This window comes from Callospermophilus lateralis, chromosome 17, assembly GCF_048772815.1.
Source record: "Callospermophilus lateralis isolate mCalLat2 chromosome 17, mCalLat2.hap1, whole genome shotgun sequence".
Lineage (NCBI taxonomy): Eukaryota > Metazoa > Chordata > Mammalia > Rodentia > Sciuridae > Callospermophilus > Callospermophilus lateralis.
Window position 1 is genome coordinate 42872545 of NC_135321.1, and position 19351 is coordinate 42891895.

At 40.1% G+C, this 19351-nt stretch overlaps 1 protein-coding gene across 2 annotated transcripts in view; it reads left to right on the top strand.

Annotated features, from left to right (window-relative positions):
• Nucleotides 1-19351, top strand: part of Chst9 (carbohydrate sulfotransferase 9) — a 207599-nt gene that overhangs the window by 169525 nt on the left and 18723 nt on the right. For both annotated transcript variants that reach the window (XM_076837205.2, XM_076837204.2), the window contains one exon: nucleotides 15275-15312. In XM_076837205.2, coding sequence (XP_076693320.2) covers nucleotides 15275-15312 — 38 coding nt within the window. The remainder of the gene's footprint in view (nucleotides 1-15274; nucleotides 15313-19351) is intronic.

Below are 19351 nucleotides of genomic sequence, written 5' to 3' on the forward strand. Positions count from 1 at the left end.
AATAAATAAATAAATAAATTAAAAAAAAAAATATATATATATACACACACACACACATACATATATATATATTCATAATATATATATATAAGTATATATATATATATATATATATATATTAAAGTATATATACTTACAATGCTATAACAGGTAATGTGCATTTCAATATTGTAGCGCTGTATCTTCAGGATGAACTAGGAATCAAAGGGCAAATCCAAAGGTAAATTTATTAGATATTGATAAATCTTTCTCCTAAGAGGTTGCACTTCCACTACCACCGTTGTCAAAGTGGCTACTTCTTGACTTCCTTGATAATAGTGCACCACGTCCTTCTTGAATTTCTTATACTTTCTGGCTGATCTTTCTCCTTGTCTTTCTGAGCTCCTCTTCCTCTGCTTGCACCCAAGTTTTATTTCTTCTCACTTTATTCTCCTTAGTAATATCACTCATGGTCCATATCAATTAACCCCAGAACTATGATAACTGCTACACCTACACATGAAGCCCAGACAACCCCCTGGAGTTTCAGAATCGTGTACCCATCTGCCTGCCCAATATTCCCATTTTTAAATGTCCTCTAGGTACTTAATCCATGCAGAAAAATAGAACTCATTATCGTACCCTCCAAAACTTCTCCTTGAGGGACACCACCATCCTAGCAGACATCATACGTCCAGCCTGCTAGTTGCCATCATTTCTCCCTTTCACTTACCCACCAAGTGACCAGTTTTACCTGTTGTGCTTTCCTGGAATGGGTACCCGCTCTGTATCCTAATACCACTTACCCTGTCTCAGAATCTCCTCACCTCTCCTGAAGAGCTCTATAGTACTGGGCATGGTGGTGCACACCTGTAATCCCAGCAGCTCAGGAGGCTGAGGCAGGAGGATCACAAGTTCAAAGACAGCCTCAGCAACTTAGTGAGACTCTGTCCCAAAATTTAAAAAATAGAAAGCACTCAGGATGTAGCTCAGGGGTTAAGCACCCCTGAGTTTGATCCCTGGTATGGGGGATGGGGGGAGCAGTGGTCTTCTAGTTTATTCTCTGCCTCCACCTTAGTCCTGCAAATCATCTCGACACAATGACTACAATGAGATTTTTATTGATTTCTAAGTTCCACCTTGCTTAGAGTGAAGAATGTTGAATTTACTTTTTATAATCACTTCTGAATATCTAATCAATAAAACTGATCTAGAGTTTAAACAGGCTCTGATGTGTGTGAAAGAAACCTTAGATAGCAATTTAAAATAAAAAGTAATATTGACACGCTGCTTTCTCAAGCAGACCCTTTCTAGATCTGTGCTGTTACAGAGGAAGCATAATGTATTTTGTTATTTGAACCAAGAAGCAGCATCATGCTATCGTGACTAGCATTTTTTAAATTTTTTTGGTATAGCAAATATCTTTTAACTAGGAAAAAAGAAAACTCTCTATAAGTAGTGAATTTAATCAAAGCCAAGGAGAAAAGACTTTCTACTTGGAGAAGATTGTGATTGGTGGTTCAAACGACCAAAACATTATTGACCCTAACTTGGTTAAGAGAGAAAGATGGATAGAGCAAGGCAGTGAGAGAAAATAAGTTGCCATCTTAAATTCTTATTTATACCAATTGGGTGTGTTTAAATGTAAGAATTACAGTGAGATAAACACTCACTGTAGCACTCTTGCAGAATTAGTGCTGTTGGCTTGAACCATAAAACACTAAGGGTTTATGTTCTCTGTTCTTTTGAGGGAAAAATAGAAGAATAGGAGATTTTTAAGACGGTAAATCATGTAGCAATTCATGCATAAAATGGTAAAGGACTTCATAAGTTTAAGTTACTTGTTCAAGTTATTCGTTCATAGCAATAACCAAATATGACCAGAGGTACACATTTTCCAAATAGAAGTAAAGAAAAGGAAAGAAATAAAAATTATTCAATCATCATTGTGAAAATCAATCCACTCATATACTGCTAAGAAAAAAAATAGTGAACTTCAAGAAACAAAAACGGTGCTTTACAAAAAGCTAATGATAATAAGTTTTTTATTCCAATGAACAGTAAATCATTTCCCCTTTAATTTTAATGATGCAAATGAATAAGAATCTTATTAAAGAATTTTCTGTGATACATTCATTGACTACAGTCATAGATCACTATCATTTCTGCCTTTGGGCACTTAAAAAATAGGTAAAAAGTTCATAGATTCCCACTAAATAATTGGTTTTATGGCAACCCCTCACCCCTCAAAAGCCTTCTGCTCTCACCCTCAAAGGGAATTAGAATTAGAAGGATACTTAAGACTTTTGAAACATAGAAGAAGGAAACAAATGGAAAAATCCCCAAAGGCCAAAAAATTATGAAATTGACAAAAACTTGGAACCATCCTCTGCTGTTAGAATTACATAGGAAAATATCCAATAGGTTAATACTAAAAATATGGTGCCACATTGGGGCCATCTAAGAGCTACCATTTATGTTTGGTCTCTGTTACTTGAACCATTACTTGAACCACAGGCTCATGATGTGCTGCAGGTTTACCCACTGCTCAACAGAGTGACCCCTGGCAAAAGTACAGCCTCGGATTTTTCTTTCTTCGGAATCTTGGTCTACACTATCCCAACAACCTTTCTGGAGGTACATTTAAGCCATGTCTTTCAGGTGGGAAAAGCTGAGAGACCAATCAACAATCTCAGCATGAACAATCCTTCTAGCTAGTTCTACCCTTAAGCACTGATTGTTGATGTATGGACAGACAAGAGATAATTTTTAAATAGCCATATTTATTGTCTGTCATCCCTAGTACTCTAAAGCTAACTTAAGAGCCAAACCAGCTTTTTTCATTTGGGTGTGTTTTGTTTTAATATTTTTTTTTCTGGGGGAAAAATTGTTATTTGAATTTGCAGAGAAAAAAAATGGGGCATCTCATTTCAAAATTCAGTTATTTTAAAAAGCTAGAATTTCTCACCAGTTCTGAAAGCTAAAGAGGAAAATAAAAATTTACTTTTACTAAGAATGTGGATCCTGCTATAAGAGATCCTGAGATCCAGTGTCTACCATTGATTGGTTGTGTGATTTACAGTCTCCCTGACTATCCTAAGACTTTGAGTGTGCACCAGAGATAATTAGAAGCCAAGAACACCTGGGATGGGAAAACTTAAGGAATTCATAAAGCTCAGTCTCTGTTAAGATTTTCATGAATATAAAGGAAAGAAAATGAATATAACTCTCCAGTGGTAGGTGCCATATCATCATTTACCCTAAGAAGCATATAAAGTGAAACGGAGATAGACACCTGTACCCACCTTTCTTCTCAAGGCATGTTTTGCCTGAGAATCAGAGTTGGTTCCCCAGAGAACCACAGGCCTGGGTGTGGCATGAAGTCCCAGCTGTTGCTCTCTCAGCTGGTTTCCCCCACAGGAGTGAAAGCAGCAGCAGCCTTCTTTCTCCCAAGCCATTTGGCAAACTGGGGAATGGAGACCAGAATTTGAATTAATGTCTGTGCATGTATACATTAAGATAAAAGCAGGATTCTATGCACTTTGTTTTTTATTTGGTAATACTAAAGTTCTTGACTATTTGTTAGTCATTTAAATCTCACTCTTTTTTGCATTTTTAATTTGTTTTTTTACTTTTTGCATTAAAATTAATATTCTATTTAGTTCTTTTCCATACTCCCTGGTCATATAAGAATAGCATACTTGAAATTTGTGTTCATTCTTCTTTTTCTTTCTTTCTTTTTTTTTTTTTTTTTGTGTGTGCCAGGGATTGAACCCAGGAGTGCTTAACCACTGAGCCACATCCCCAGCCCTTGTTATATTGTATTTTGAGTCAAGGTTTCACTAAGTTGCCTAGGGCCACACTAAATTGCTGAGGCTGGCTTTGAACTTGTGATCCTCCTGCCTCAACCTCCCAAACCGCATGTGCCTGCTCTCATTCTTCTTAACCACATTAGAAAATAGCTTTCATCTGGCTTCCAGATAATCTGGTTTTATTAGCCTGAGCTTGGGTAGCCTGTGATATGAGGGAGAGCACTAGACTGGCTCATTATTGATGCCAGTTGCTGTGCTAAGTCCTTTACATATGTGAATTTTTTGAATCATCAAAAACAATTTTGTGCCAGATGCTGTGGCACACAAGTCTGTAATCCCAGCAGTTTTGGAGGCTGAGGCAGGAGGGTCTCCAGCTTAAAGCCAGCCTCAGCAAAAGTAAGACACTTAGTAACTCATTGAGACCCTGTCTCTAAATAAAATACAAAATAGGGCTGAGGATGTAGCTCAGTGGTCAGGTACCCCTGAGTTCAATCTCTGGTACCCACTCCCCCTCCAAAAAAAATTCTGTAAGTATATTTATGAACCTTATTTCACAAATGAGGAAGCTCAGAGAAGTTTCTTGCCCAGGACCACTTATACATGGGGTAGGAAAATTAGGATTCAAATCAAACATTCTGATTGCTTGGCCCCCACTCTTAATCATTAATGAAATCTTTTGTTCTACTCTCAGCACTGACTTGATTAATGTTCTTAGATAAACTCCATCAATTTCAGTTTATAAATAAGGAAATTTGTCCTAATTTTCTTCTACCAAAACTGGCAGTTGACTTTAACTCCACAACTAGTGAGAACTTCAAACTAAACTTCAAATAGGCCAGTTGCTGATGATAAATCCTTATAGTAACTCAGAGAAGGAATCTCTTCCCATTAACTGTGGAGAGTGTTAAATTTGCAATCCATTATCTAAATAGTGATCAAATGATTCAAATATCAACAAAATGCAGCTGTTTTCCAATTATCTATTTGGTTAGGTTTTTGTTTGTTTGTTTGTTTTGTTTGTTTCTGTGACGAAATGAGAAAAACCATTTAAGGGAGGAAAGGTTTATTTTGGGTCACAGTTCCTAAGGCTTCAGTTCATTGTCCGCTGACTCCATTATTTCTGGGCCTGTGGTGAGTTAGTACTTCATGGTGGAAGGGTTTGGTGAAGCCAAGCTGCACCCGTCATGTGACTGGAAAGCAGAGAGACAGACAGAGGAAAGGTCCGGGGACAGGATATAGTCTCTAAGGGCACACCCTAAAGACTCACTCTCTTCAACTCACTCTCTCCTACAGTTTCCACCACCCCCAACAGTCCATTCAGCTATGAATCCATCAATGGATTAACCCACTGATAAGAGCAGAGTCCCATGATCGAATCACTTACCAGAAGGCCCATCTCCGGACATTGCTGCATTAGAGACCAAGGAGGACATTCAGATCCAAACCATAAGAATATTTATTCCTTTCTTTATATTCAACTAGAGAGCGTTCCTTAGTCTCCACCATCTCTCTGCCAAAAATTACGGGGTATTTGCCTCAGATGTGCCCCTGTGTTCTCCTTCTGCCTAGTCTGTTCTTCTCGCACTGTGTCTCACATTCATCTATGCTCCTGTATCTTGTCCGCGTAATCCTTGTCCTCAAACTATGGATTAATCTTGGATTAATCTTTGTAAGACATCATTTGGGCCATTCCCTGGCTCAAAAGTCTTCGAGAACCCCCTCACCAGATAGATGCTAAAATCATTCCCTAAGTAGAAGGATTCTCCATGACAATGGTCCCTCTGATACTTTACCGTGTCGTTTATTATTCTCTACCCAGAACTCTTCGCCTTCTTTACACAGGCATTTGTAGGCTTTGTGCCTTTGCTTGTGCTTATCCTGAGGAATGAAATGCTGTTCCCCTCATTGACTGCTGTTGATCCCTGCCCAGATCAACTGCTGTCTCCTCCAAGAAGCCCCTCGAGGTCATTCCCCTAAACCTGGCCTTTGCTTCTTTAATGTTGTTGTTATTTGCCAAGTCTTTGGAAATCATCAGTCCTTCTCATCCTTTTTAGAGTCAAAGACTTTAAGCAGTTATGAGCAGCATTTATTATTTATAACCCCATCATTGTGCTCTACAACAGAAATGTGAAGAAATCTGCCAAATAACATATATGGAGTGATAGTGGCCAAGTCAAGACGAGGAAAGTCTGAAAGTCTGACCCCATCACTAATGCGGATTCAAATACCTTGTATCCCTGATTAAATATGCAATTTGCTATAAATATCTGACAACCCCATGACTTGATGCTATCTGTGTGAAAGAGCTCATTTGTTTTCTCTACTTTATTTCTGTACCTCCAGAGCACCTGGAATATTACCTTCTCCCGAATAGATGCTCATTAAAATATCATTGTAGGACCTCATGGATGAGTCTTGCTGGAGATAAAGCATCTCCAGTTTTGAGAGGCAAACTAGAAAGACTTTGGCTTTGAAGACTAAGACAGGCGAGAGTTTATACCTTTCTTTATTTAATCAATATTTTTAAATTGGTTCAAGTAACATATTTAACATGATGAAAGTTTGAAAATTGAACTGAATGCCCCAAATATGTTGACAGACAAAAAGAACGTTAGTCAGCTCATGCACCTGTTTCCTGGCCTGAATTATTCCCATGACTCTAGATTTTAAACTTAGACTCTATTTTTAACTGTTATTGAACCATTACTGTAGCCACCTTACATGCAGCAGAGTAGGAAATAAATAATTAGCAACTTAATTTTCCAGCTTATAACTACAAATCATACCTGGGTACTTTGCTGCCTATCTTTCACACAGGTGTATATGTCTACCCTCATACATGCATGCGTGCACGACACAACACACACACACACACACACACTCCATCCAATCACACAACTGTGTTGGAAAAACAGCAAGAGGGAATTCTCTGCCTTACATCATTCATTACCATAACAATGATAATTGGTTTTCCTTTTGTCATTATTATTGAAAGTCCAGATTCACTATAAACAGCAGATACAGATTTAAAAGTACCAGAGAGCCAGGTAGCAGCTTGATGTGACACCTAAGAATCTCTAAGGATCTACATAGCTCTCAATAGGAGATAAAAAGCAATTGATGGCTCTCTCTGGGACAAAAGTGGCAAGATGACATGTCTACACTATATCTATTAGTTCGTGGTCTTCTTCCCCATCCGTCACGGGAACAGACTGACTTCAACCAACAGTTTACATCAAACTCATTTTCTAGACAAAGAAACTGAGGCTTGACAGAGAATGAAGTATCAGCTGAGCCAGGCAGCATCCTGAGCGCCCGTAATTCACTTCGCCCCTGGGTTCCTGCACCCCTCATCCTTTTTCTTCTCAGCGTTTCAGGGCATTGTTCCTTCGGTTTGCACGGAGTTGGTTGGAGGTAGGCACCATAGGTTTGATTGATACAGCAATTTGCATCTCAAGGCATCGCTCGATAAATACAGTGCATTGAAAGGCTACTCTCTCACAAGCCAATTTCCCCCTCTGGGCTGACTTTAGAAGCTCATTGATGTCACTTCCTTCCTCAGTCAGCAAGTGAATTTTCTTTAATTCTCAAGACCAGCTGTCCATGCTGTCAACAGAAAGTTATTAAAATTCCTTTAAAGTGAATAAAAATAGCCTAAAAGCAAATGTACTTGGAAACAGGAAAGAATCAGTATGCAAAGTCCACAAACCTCTGAGCAAAATAATGTTGATCCAACCAGAGATTTCAAACACTGTATATTCAAGATGCAAAAAGAAAAAAAAATAATTAAAAGATGCTAAGCCACAGACCCCTTAATCTTTTACTAGCAGAGGCTTTGCACTGTTAAAATTTATCCCCCTTAATTCCATTTCTCTTTTTCAAATATGATTTGAATAAATTGGGGGATGAGTTAGGTTTTACTGAAGTCGGAATTCCCTTCTTTTTCCTTGCATGGACCAATGAACATTTACATCTCCACCAGATGTAGATGAGATGATCCATAAGCAAGAAAAATACATGATCATTAGCACCATTCAAAAACCACTAGGGCTACAAAATAATATGATATATTTTAATTTACTATAATTTTAATAGCTCAAAGAAAAAAGATCATTTTCTCTTATTCACAGAAATGAACTGTCTCGCTCCCAAGTCCCTCGGATTCTCGACCACAGTCACTAAAAGACTGCCCTGTCAACTTCTTTATTTTTTTTAACTTTCTTTTCTTTCTTTTTTTTGTTTTGTTAGTAGAATGTAATTTGACATATCATACCCACATGGAGTATAACTTCCCATTCTTATGGTTGTACGTGATGTGGAGCTACACTGGTCCTATATACATATATGATCATAGGAAAGTTATATCCAATTCATTCTCCTGTCTTTCCTATTTGCATCCCCGCTCCCTTCCCTTCATTCCCAACTTCTGAATCAGCTCAGGGCTCGTCCCTCAGTCTCCCAGCAACAGTTCTCCCACTTTGTTGCCTGAATTATACACAATCCGATAACCAAGTCCCTCCAAAGCATGGACATGTTCCCTGCCCCACATATCACCTGCAGTCACCCACCACTTCCTCATAGAAGCAGACACCTACCCTGAATGCAGGACTCCCTCTGGCCTTTTGCCAAGAAAACTTGGACCCAGCGTGTCCCCAGACAAGCCAGGTTTGTATTTCGGGTTACCTACCCATTGCTTGAGCTATCAAGTTCAGCTTGCCACCACCCAGGGCTTTCTACTTATAGGTAGTACACAGTGGAACTCAAAGGAAACTTCTATGCCTGCTGTGGCTGGGCCAGAAAACTTTATTTTAGTAAACTGCAGATTAGTAAAAGAAAAAAAGTGGAAGCTTGCCTAAATTAAGCTAAAAAGACAATTTATAACATTTTCGATCCTCAATAAAAGTAAAAACCACAATCTTCTAAGTTATCTACACTTAACTCTCAATCTTTAGCTTCCTTTGCCAGAAATTGGAATGTTTGTTTGTTCTTAATAGAGAATTAATCATACTAAAGATGTTTATAAAATAGGGGAACTTTTAGATCCCCATTGCTAGGACACGTAAAAATTCTTGGAAAGTAAATTAGGAACTAATTCAAAAGAGTGCTGCCATCACAAAACAAAGTATTCAGTATGGTCCAAGATTCAACAGAGGTCAACTTGGAGCCCCATCATGGGACCTCTAATATTTTTTTAACCCATGAACCTTTCCTTTTATGAGGAAGTAGAAGTCAAGAGTAGCTGCCTTCAACATGTTGGAGGCTTGTACAAGCTGCACCCACTGAACATGCTGCTGATTATTCTGCAAATATGCACTGACTACCTGAGAGAAGCCAGCACTGGGCTGATCCTGGGGATACACAATAAATAAAATGAACACAGACCCTGACATTATAGGAGGCAAGCAAAAAAGCCAACAAACATACAAATAAAATAATGGCAAATTATGTTAAGTGGTATGGGAGAAGCAATGGGCTGAGATCAAGAATCACAAGAGATGGTATGACAGGGAAGAATCCCCAGCTCTGAATATTAAACGGAAACCAAAAAAAATACAAAGAGCCAACCCTGTCAGTTGGAGAGAAAACACTTTATGCAAAGGACCAGAGGCCTTAGAGGACTAGAAACAGACATAAAACCAAAGTGATTGGAGGCCAGCAGAGGAAAAGGAACAGCCTTAGGGTGAGATGGGAGAGATAGGCAACTTGAGCTATCAAGTTCAGCTTGCCACCACCCAGCAGAGGATGAGACATAGGAAGAGGTTTGAAGAAAGCCAGAATGCAAGCAGGGAGAGCCCAGCAGGCGAAAGTTGAAGTTCAGGGAGAGACATTGATGGGCTCAACAAGGTAGCAGCTGAGGACAGAGTGGCCTGAATTGTAGATACAGGTGGACCGTTCCTATCTGGTCCCTGTGCCTTTCTATAAGTGATGACTGCTGCTCTGTGCCCCTTTGCAATGTAAAGACAAAGTTCTACTTCACTGAGTTATTAAATCTGCCCTGTTTCAGATTGCCATATCTGTCCTCGACCCCAAAGGCTCAGATTCCTTTTTAAAATATTCTTTGATGGGGAGGAGGGGGGTGTGAGACGCCAGCATTCCACTGATATAGAATATCAAATTCCTCTACATACATAAATAACAGGTTTATTTGCTCCCCAGGAAAAAAAGGGGAGCAGATTAATGACCTTAACTCCTTTTCCTTCCCCTATTTCAACACTTGACATGTAGCATTTTCAAAGCAGTTTAAGCATCCCTACAGAAAGGGTCATGCTAACTGTGGGTCACAGTATAGAAGTAGACAATGTCCCAGAGGAGGAAGAAACAGAGCTCTTTGGGAGTAGGAGCAAGCCATTTGGCAGCAACTTCCTTGTTCACAGTTTGAGTCCCCAGGGTTTAGTATCCACATAAGACACATAGTAGCTGCTTGTGTTGGTCAGCTTTTTTCATCACTATGACCAAAATACCCGACATGAACAACTTGGAGAAGGTAAGATTCATTTTGGCTCATGGTTTCAAGATTCAGTCTGTGGTAGGCTGCCTCCAAGGCAGAAACATCATGGTGGAAGGGCATAGCAAGAGGAAACTTGCTCACTTCATGGCAGGCAGGCAGCAGAGAGAAAGATGAGAGAGGGTCTGGGAAAAATAGAGTCCTCGAAGCCATAACCCCAGGGGGCCACTTCCTCCAGTCATGCCCCAGCGCCCTATCGTTCTCAACATCTCTCAGTAATCCATTCAAAGTATTAATCCATCAAATGGATTAATCCAGTGATGATGCCAGAGCCCTCATGATCTGGTCTTTTCACCTCTGAACATTCCTGCCTAGCCTAGCACATGAGCCTAGGCCAGATCCAAGCCATAACACTACTCAAATGATATTTGTTCCTAAATGAATAAATAACACATGATATCACTCTTTTGGATCCTTATTTCCTATATCCATGTGTTGTCAACTACTTTCAAACTTTTCTTCAACATGCTTTCTTTGATTTTGCCTTTGATCTTCCTTCCTATTTCTAACTTCCTGGTCTAAGCCCCAAGCCACCATCTAGTTTATCCATCCCACCAAGGCCTCCTACTTATTCTGCCATTTCTCTCCCTATCTTGTTCCATCTATCCACCACCAGTTGACTCTTCCTTCATGTCCCACCTCTGCTGAGGAGCCATGCTCCTGCCCAGTTGTCTGTTGCTTCAAACATAAAGAAACGGGCTGGTTCTCAGGTCAGCCACACTGTTTCCCTCCGACCCGACCCTCTAGTCCCACCAGTCATTTTCATGGATCTCTCCAATTCTACCCATTTTCTGAAGGTCTCATTATTTTGATTCCTTTACCTACATGGCAAGTTTTATCTCTAAACTTACATTTAATTTCTTGTCTTTACCATATTTTAAGCGTTTGCTCAAACATACCTATCCAAAAAGATGCAGATATAAAAGCTATTCTAAACTCTGTTAAGAAAAAGGCTAGCCACAAATCAATTGAAATTGTGGTCCTGTGTTGGCAATGACATATTTCTGCATAAGTTGAAAGGGAATATAACGATGGTTAATGGCAGCATATTGCTAGAAATCTGTGTCCCCAAGACCAATCACATTGGTTGGGCCAAGTGCAGAGCAGTTACTCAGTACCCCTGAAGAAATGGTCAATACAGAACATGAGATCCTGTTTGAATTAGTTTCCTTTTTCTGCTATAAGAAATTATTGTCATTCCTTGGTATCCACTGGAATTGTCCCAGAAACCCCCTAGGATATCCAAATCTGAAGATGCTGAAGTCCCTCGGGTAAATTGGTGTACTATTTGTATATAAGCTATACACATCTTCCTGTAGACTTGAAATCATTTCTAGGTTATCTATACTATCTAATACAATGAAGGCTATGTAAACAGTTGCCATACTGTATTACTTTGGGCATAATGACAAGAAAAAAATAAGTCACTACATGTTCAGGACAGATGCACATTTTTTCCAAAAAAAAATTTTAACAATGATTAGCTGAAACTATGGATTTGGAACTCAGACACAGAGATCCAATTGCACCACCAACCTGATTCTCTCAAAACAACACAAATCTGTGAATCTTCCAGTCTGGAGGTCAGAAGTTCAGATGGATCTCACTAGGCAAAGGTGTTGGCCAGGCTGCCTTCCCTCTGGAGGCTCTCAGGGAGACACACCTTCCTCCCCTTTTTCAGGTTCCAGAGGCTGCCCGCAGTCCTGGGCTCATGGTACACTTCCAGCACTAAGCCACTCCGACCCCTGCTGCCATCACCATCTCATGGTCTTCTCTCAGCCTTTGACCTCCTTCCCTCTGTGATAGGGAAGGACCCTTGTGTCTACATCGTACACACCTGGATCACCCAAGATCATCTTCCCATCTCCAGATCCTCAACTTAATCATATCTACAAAGTCCCTGTGCCATGTAAGGTTCCATACTCACAGGTTCCAATGGTTAGGATGGGGACATTTGGGGGCGGGGTCCATTATTGAACCTACCATCATTGTCCCATCAGCTTCCATAACCTACAGGTAACTTCATTTTAATTTAGGGCACTAATCTCAATAATTTCTCCTTAAATTCTGTTCCTTCTCTTATTGTGTCTCAAGTCACATCCTTAAACTAAAAGATCCTCTAGCTAAAAACTTGAGTGTTGTCCCTGCTCCCTGTTGCTGTACTCCTCACCTTCAGTCAGTCTCCAGGACCTACCTCAGGAACACCACCTGCTCCAGGACCCTCTTCCCCTCTCATCTCTCCTGCCTGGACAGTGGACATGCCCATTGTTCTCCGCTGCCCCCACTCCTCCACCCATCTTCTGCACTACTGCCCAGTCCGCCTTTTTCCACAACAGCTTTGGTCACCCCATCCCCTTCTGAAAGACCTTTGCTGACTCTTCTGAAAGACCTTTGCCTACAAGGTCCCCAATTTCACTTCTAGTTACACCACATTCCGGGGTTGGTTCTTTCCCTCTTCCCACACCCCATGTGTCCCACCTGCTACAGCATATGCTTATACGATCATCACCCCCTTATTCACCATGCATGTGTTCCAAGATGCTCTGCCAGGACTTAAAACTGGAGATAGTACCAAACGCTATATAGAGAGTATGTCATTTCCTATATTGGTGGACCTATGATAACGTTTAATTTATAAATTAGGCACAGTGAGAGATTAATAGCAACTAGTAATAAAAGAGAACATTCGTAACAACATACTGTAATAAAAGTTAACTTAAAATTTATGAATTATTTATTCCTGAAATTTTCCATTTAATATAAACCCCGGTTGACCATGAATAATTGAAACTGTGAAGAGTGACTGGGCAGATGGGCGGAGGGGGGGAACGACTGTATACCCAGCTCAGAACGCCCCACAATTCACCAAACACACCCTTCTCTTGCCTTCCTCTGAGATATTACTCATTCTGACCCCTGCTATCCGGAATGCCCCACTCCCATCTTTTGCTTTCAAAACTCATACAGGTTTTATTTTAATCCTCTCAAATCTGGGAGGGTGTGGGTATTGTGAGCTCTTGTTCTAGATGGACAAATAAGCCAGAGCAGTATGTAACTGATCCCAAATCAAACACTTACTAATTGGTACAGCTGTCCTTACATGCCAGGCTCCGAATCCTTTTCTGGACTTCACTGGGCAGCTCCATCTCTCAGGTCTGATTATTTCATTGTTTGGGCTCTCATTTTTCTCCAGAATTCCTCTAGATTTCCCTCCATCCCTGTGAAATAAAACTAAGACTTTATAAGTGTTGCTGTCACATCCAGTACTCAGGAAAGTTAAATGTCTTATCATCTTTCTAATTTCATTTCAAATGTCACTTCTTCGGGGAGCCAATATTTGAAATTTGGTGATCTGCCTAGTTCAAAAGATTTTCCCTCAAAACATTTTGCCTCTTCTTTAAACACTCTGCATATAATCTAACCCAAACCAAACCCAAATATTAAAACATATCAAGAGTATTTTATTGAACAGTGCCCTTTAAAATGAAGAAAAATGTTGTTTGTTTTTTCTAGAAACTCTTGAGTTTGGCCCCTGGCATTTCCCAATAATGATCCCTTAGCCCACTCTTAATACCATCATTCCATTTCCTGCCCTCTTCATGCTTCTTTTCTTTCCCATGTGATGCCTCACCTCTTTCTGAATACTTGGAAAATTTAGCATATGCTTATGCTTGGTTGATTAATTGAATGGTAGGTTTCATTTATTTTTTCATCTTTTTTTAAAAAAAATAGTTTGTCAGTTTCTTAAACAACTAAATATGCAACTACCATACAACCCAGCAACTATACTTCTGGGCATTTACTATAGAGAAATGAAGACTCATGTTCACACAAAAACCTATACACATGTTTAAAGCAGATTTACTCATAATAGTGAAAACTACCCACATGTCTTGAACAGGTAAATGGCTAAACAAAGGTGATGCACCCCTACTACAGAATAGTAATCAGCAAGGAAAAGACACTAACTACTGACACAGGTGGCAACCTAAATGAATACCCAGAGAACGACACCAAGTGACAAAACACCAATTCCCAAATGTGATATAGTCTATATTACCCCATGTATACTCCATTTCTATAACATTCTTGGTTTTCAAGATGTTACCATGGAGGGAAACTGGGTAAAGGATATGAGGACTCTGTCTGAATTATTTCATACAACTGCATGTGACTGAAGTCAATTATTAAAGTTCATTTTTTTTAAAAAAGAACTTGTTTACTAAAATAGAACACACTGAGTTGTTCACCAACACAAGATCACTGTGGAGCCACCAGATTTCTTCTTGCTTTTCTTTTCTGGGGATTCATTGGTTATTTACTATTCCCTAAGGATTTCACTTCCTTCTACTCAAGATGTAGGTTGGTGGTTTTAGAGTACTTGTTCTTTATGTCCCTTTGTGCCTCTCATACACAACTCTGAATTTTGTCCTTTCTGACTAAGAGACCACTGACAGGTTTTTCCTGTCCCCAGAAGAAAATCACAAAGGATAATCATGTCTCCCTCACTACACAGGGAGAAGAGGCATGTTGAAAGGGTGCACTTCTGCCACCTGCCACCTCAAGTCTCCTTGTCTATTCCCAGGGCACCCTGCGCTCAGTGTCGGCATTATACTTCAACAGGTTATCCTTGTTTGGAAACCTGTGACTGGCTGTTGTTTAAATTTGTCTTCGGTTCTTTTCATCTCTTCATTTCTTTGCCAACATTTAATACATTCTGCTGATGATCACCCTTATTGGATTTCATTTTCTGTTATCTTTGCCTAACATGCTTTATTTCAGTTTTCACTGTCTCCCCACACACACGAGCCAATAACTGGAGTGACTTGAAGGGTCCATATGGTGACGCAAACCCTTGGTCAGACAGCCAGTGAGTGCTAAGGCAGTTTTGACTGACAGCAGAGAAGAATCAGCATTGCATTTTTTTAAAAAAATTGATTTTCATGCTAAAAAAAATTCTTTTTGCTTTCTTTTTCAGTGATTACAGAAAAATACCAGGAACATAGTACCAACCAGGTATTTCCACACTTCTCATAAACTGTTTTAAATGTTGATGATCAAGCATGTATAAATGTTGAAAGTGTTATGCTGGTGGTTAGATATGAGCAATGCATGTTATTGATTTTGAGAACAAATAAACTCGTCCACTGTGGATGATCCTGCAACTTTCTTTGTCTGTCCCCAACCCTATTCGTTCTCTCTACCTCTTCCTACCCCAAAATGGGGAAAGAGTAGACAAATAGACTCTGCCAGGTAGCATGTAAGTGTCCCTCTGATTATACTGTGACCTCCGCATACCATCATGGCAGTAAATAAATATCTTCACCTACTTTTACCTAAACAAAAGTGATTCTCCTTTGGGATTTTTCTCAAGTGCTAATTCACCCAGCTAAAAGTCATTCCCTCCTCAGCAGCTAAGGACTGAGCCCCTGGCAGTGGAAACCCACCCCCAGGTGACCCCCCTCTCTGATCTTTAATGTCCATTCACTGTGCTCCGGCATCTTCCTGTCTGCTTCTCTTTTCTTACCCAATCTTCTTACTAATCTATTCTTTCTATTTTCAAATGTATAGAACCTTTCTATATAACCTTTAAAGGGGCTTGAGATCTTCAACCACACAAACCAAAAGAGGTCTGCACCAAAACCCCCTAGTGACTCACTCTGCCTTGTCCCTCTGTGAGCCAGTTTAGCTGCAGTGTCTCCACAGGCCTGTGAACTAGACTCAGAGCATGCAGACATTGGCCTGTAGCAAAATGTGCTCAGATTTCACTCACAGATACAAATCTCCTTGTCTTATTTATTTTTCCTTCTCTGGCATGAATTATAACTCACCCTTGCCAAGGAGAAAAGTGGTCAATCTACATTGATGCCAGTCAAGGGTGTACTTTTCAAAGTTACCTAATGTACTGCAAAGAAAGCTCCAATTCTAGTTCCCATTGTCAATCTACCCAGAGTTCTAGCTTTAACCTAATCTCACCCAACTTTGAACATAGAGAGCTCATTTCACTAATATACTGTTACTGCAGATGCAGTAGACAAAATTGAACACTTTAGGTGTTTTTTTGCTTTTAAACAGAAGTATCAGCGTTGCTGGGAGCCATAGCATAGCACATGCCTGTAATCCCAGGGGCTCTGGAGGCTGAGGCAAGAGGATCCCAAGTTCAAAGCTAGCCTCAGCAACCTAGCCAGGCCCTAAGCAACTTAGAGATACTCTTTCTCTAATTAAAATATTAACAAGGGCTGGGGATGTGGCTCAGTGGTTAAGCACCCCTGAGTTCAATCTCTGGTACAAAAAAAGAAAAAAAAGCATAAATGTTGGTTTTGCAGCCAACTTAATACCTGAGAATGTTGTCATTGTATAATAAAGTCGGTTGGCCTTTTCAAATCGTTTATTTGCCTTTGAACTTAATCTCTTTATCATCGTATTTGCAGTTATTTGTATGTACCCAAACAGTTTCATAAGCCTGAGCAATAGTTAACCCGTAAAATTTATTGCCGCCCTTTTCATTTAAGTCACATAGAGAATACTTTCCTTATAAAGAGATGTTTTCTCGTTAATTTATTAAGTTAAAAGCAGTTGGTTAAAACATACATTAAATTCACTTCTTACAGGCAAATTGTCATTTCCTGCATTTACCTACTTTGTACATTTGGCTAAACGAATAGAATATGCAGACACCAAAACAGAATATTTGGTCATATAATCTTAAACATGGATTTGATGCCAGATACAATCAAGATGGCTGCTAAAGAGACTGACATTCTTTGAACTGTAACTAAGAGAAGGCGATCTTTCTATTTCATACAGTCATTCTCAGAACAGATAGTTGTATCGTGCCTTCATTGTCTACCAGCTTATATTTCTAATCCTACCATGGAATTTCTATTCATTTTTCTTCCAATTAGGGATGTATTCTCCACTCTCAAGAACACACTGGCAGTACAATTCAAAGCCCGACTTACACCTCTAATTGATCTCAATCCTGGCAAAGAGTCAAAAACCAGAGTCACCCCCTTTTTCAAACCACTCTGCCACCAAAGGAATTTGGCTCTTGGAAAACATTTTGAAAACTCACTTTGGATAATCAATACAGTATTCTTTATCAGACAAATGCAAAACGGAGTACTGTTGAGCATTAATCTTGCCCCTAAATCCTTCCCACTAGGCACTATAGATTGAGTAATTAAATTGAAATTGAAAATCGAGTCTTTTTTTTTTCTTCTTCTTTTTTCTTTGTTTCCACCAGGCAGGCTATGAGTTGTGTACCAATGTGAGAAATCAGGGCTGGGGAGGAGGGAAGCTCCAGCCTGTTGGCCAATAGCCAATGTACATTTTTAGCTCCCAGCTTATTTGCCACACCTGAACTCAGAGAACAAACAACCATTTGAGTCCTCTGGAGGGAGCCTTGGATTCTTTTCTGTGTAATTCACTGGGGAAATTAGTATGCATTTTTAAAGTAACTTGTTAATGTAGCTTGTTTACGAGAAGAGGACAAAAATGAGCAGCGAACTGCTTGGCAGCTTAGGTCCCAGAAAGGGATGAATGCATGACCCATTTTTTTTTTTTTAAAGCTGTCTCTTTGGCAATTCAACGCTGCAATCATTTCCTGTCTGGAAAATGTTACTCGTGGAGATGAAATCTCCTATAGGTTTTTGCTGCATAATTTTCACCACGGTAGATTAAAGAGAATACCTTAAAAATGCTACCCCAAAATAATTTCAAAAACCAAATTAAAATATGGTCATCATCATGAGAATAGGAAAACTAAAATGTAAAAACCTTTCATTTAACTTTTGGAAAAAAATGCCTTATTCTATGGTAGACAATGGAAATGTCTAGTAAATTAATACCTTCTGTTTATGTTTCTTTATATAGTAGATATTGGAGCCCATACTGAATTAATACCTCGTGTTTGTGAAGCCAGGTGACGGAGAGGGACACTGGATAGGAGGCTCCTTTTCCTGTGGGGAGATGTGCATGATGTGGAGAATATTCCAAGTTGAAGATAGCTGGCTCTAATCACCCAGCTCAGAAGGGCCAGTCTGTCAGTGTGTCTTGAAATCTACCTTTGAGTTTCCTAGCATCACCATGGCACAGGACCACAAACTGAGTGGTCCAAAACACAGATACGTGTGGCCTTAATAGTTCTGGAGACTGCAAGTCTGAAATCAAGGTGCCTTCTCCCTCTGAAAGGAACTTCTTCCCTCCCACTTCCTAGATTCCCAGGATTGCCAGCTCCAGCAATCCTTGGAGCTCCTCTGCCTGTGGCTGTAGTGCTCCAGTCTCTGCCTCTGTCCTCCCTGTGTGACTCCCCTTTTGTAAGGATGCAGCCAGAACGAACTCATCAGAACTTGATTATGACTGCAGAGATACCACTTCCAAATATGACCAAACTCCCAGGGACGGGGTGTCAGGACTGCAACATATCTTTTGGGGGAGAAACAGTTGAACCCATAATGAGCTGGAAATCTTAGTCACCTCAATTCCACCTCCCCCTCAGACTGTTGAGCACAGAAAATCCTCCCCTATTGTTAGCACTGATTATTCACCCTGGCTGTGCATCATAATCACTGTGTAAGCTTGTTAGCACTGATCCAGAACCAAAGTCCCCAAGAAATTTTGAGAAGTTGGAGCTAGAGTTAAGTTCAAATGTAGCACAAATATAGTAGACCAGACCAGGGTGCGGGTCCTATATGCTTTATAAAGCCCCAAGCATCACAAACACAGAAAAAGCAAAAATAACTTTTATTTCTTTCTCAGCCTCATGTTTTAAGTTTGAAAACCTGTGGAGCACACATGGAATCAGAGAGAAGAACATTGAAACTGAGTTGGGCTGTGGTCAGGCTGGGGAATCAAAATCACAGCCTGCCTTGGGAAACCAAGAAAGAGGCTGCTTTAGTTTTTCAGTATCTGCCCCACATCCCCCGAGGCTGGAGGACAAGAGGCACACTATGCTCCCCCATACTCTCCTCTGCATTTAGGGTGTGAGAATGGTTTGGCATGGTGCTTGGAACCTCCTGGTGCTCTGGAGTCCAGGAAGGCCTGCTGAGCTGGT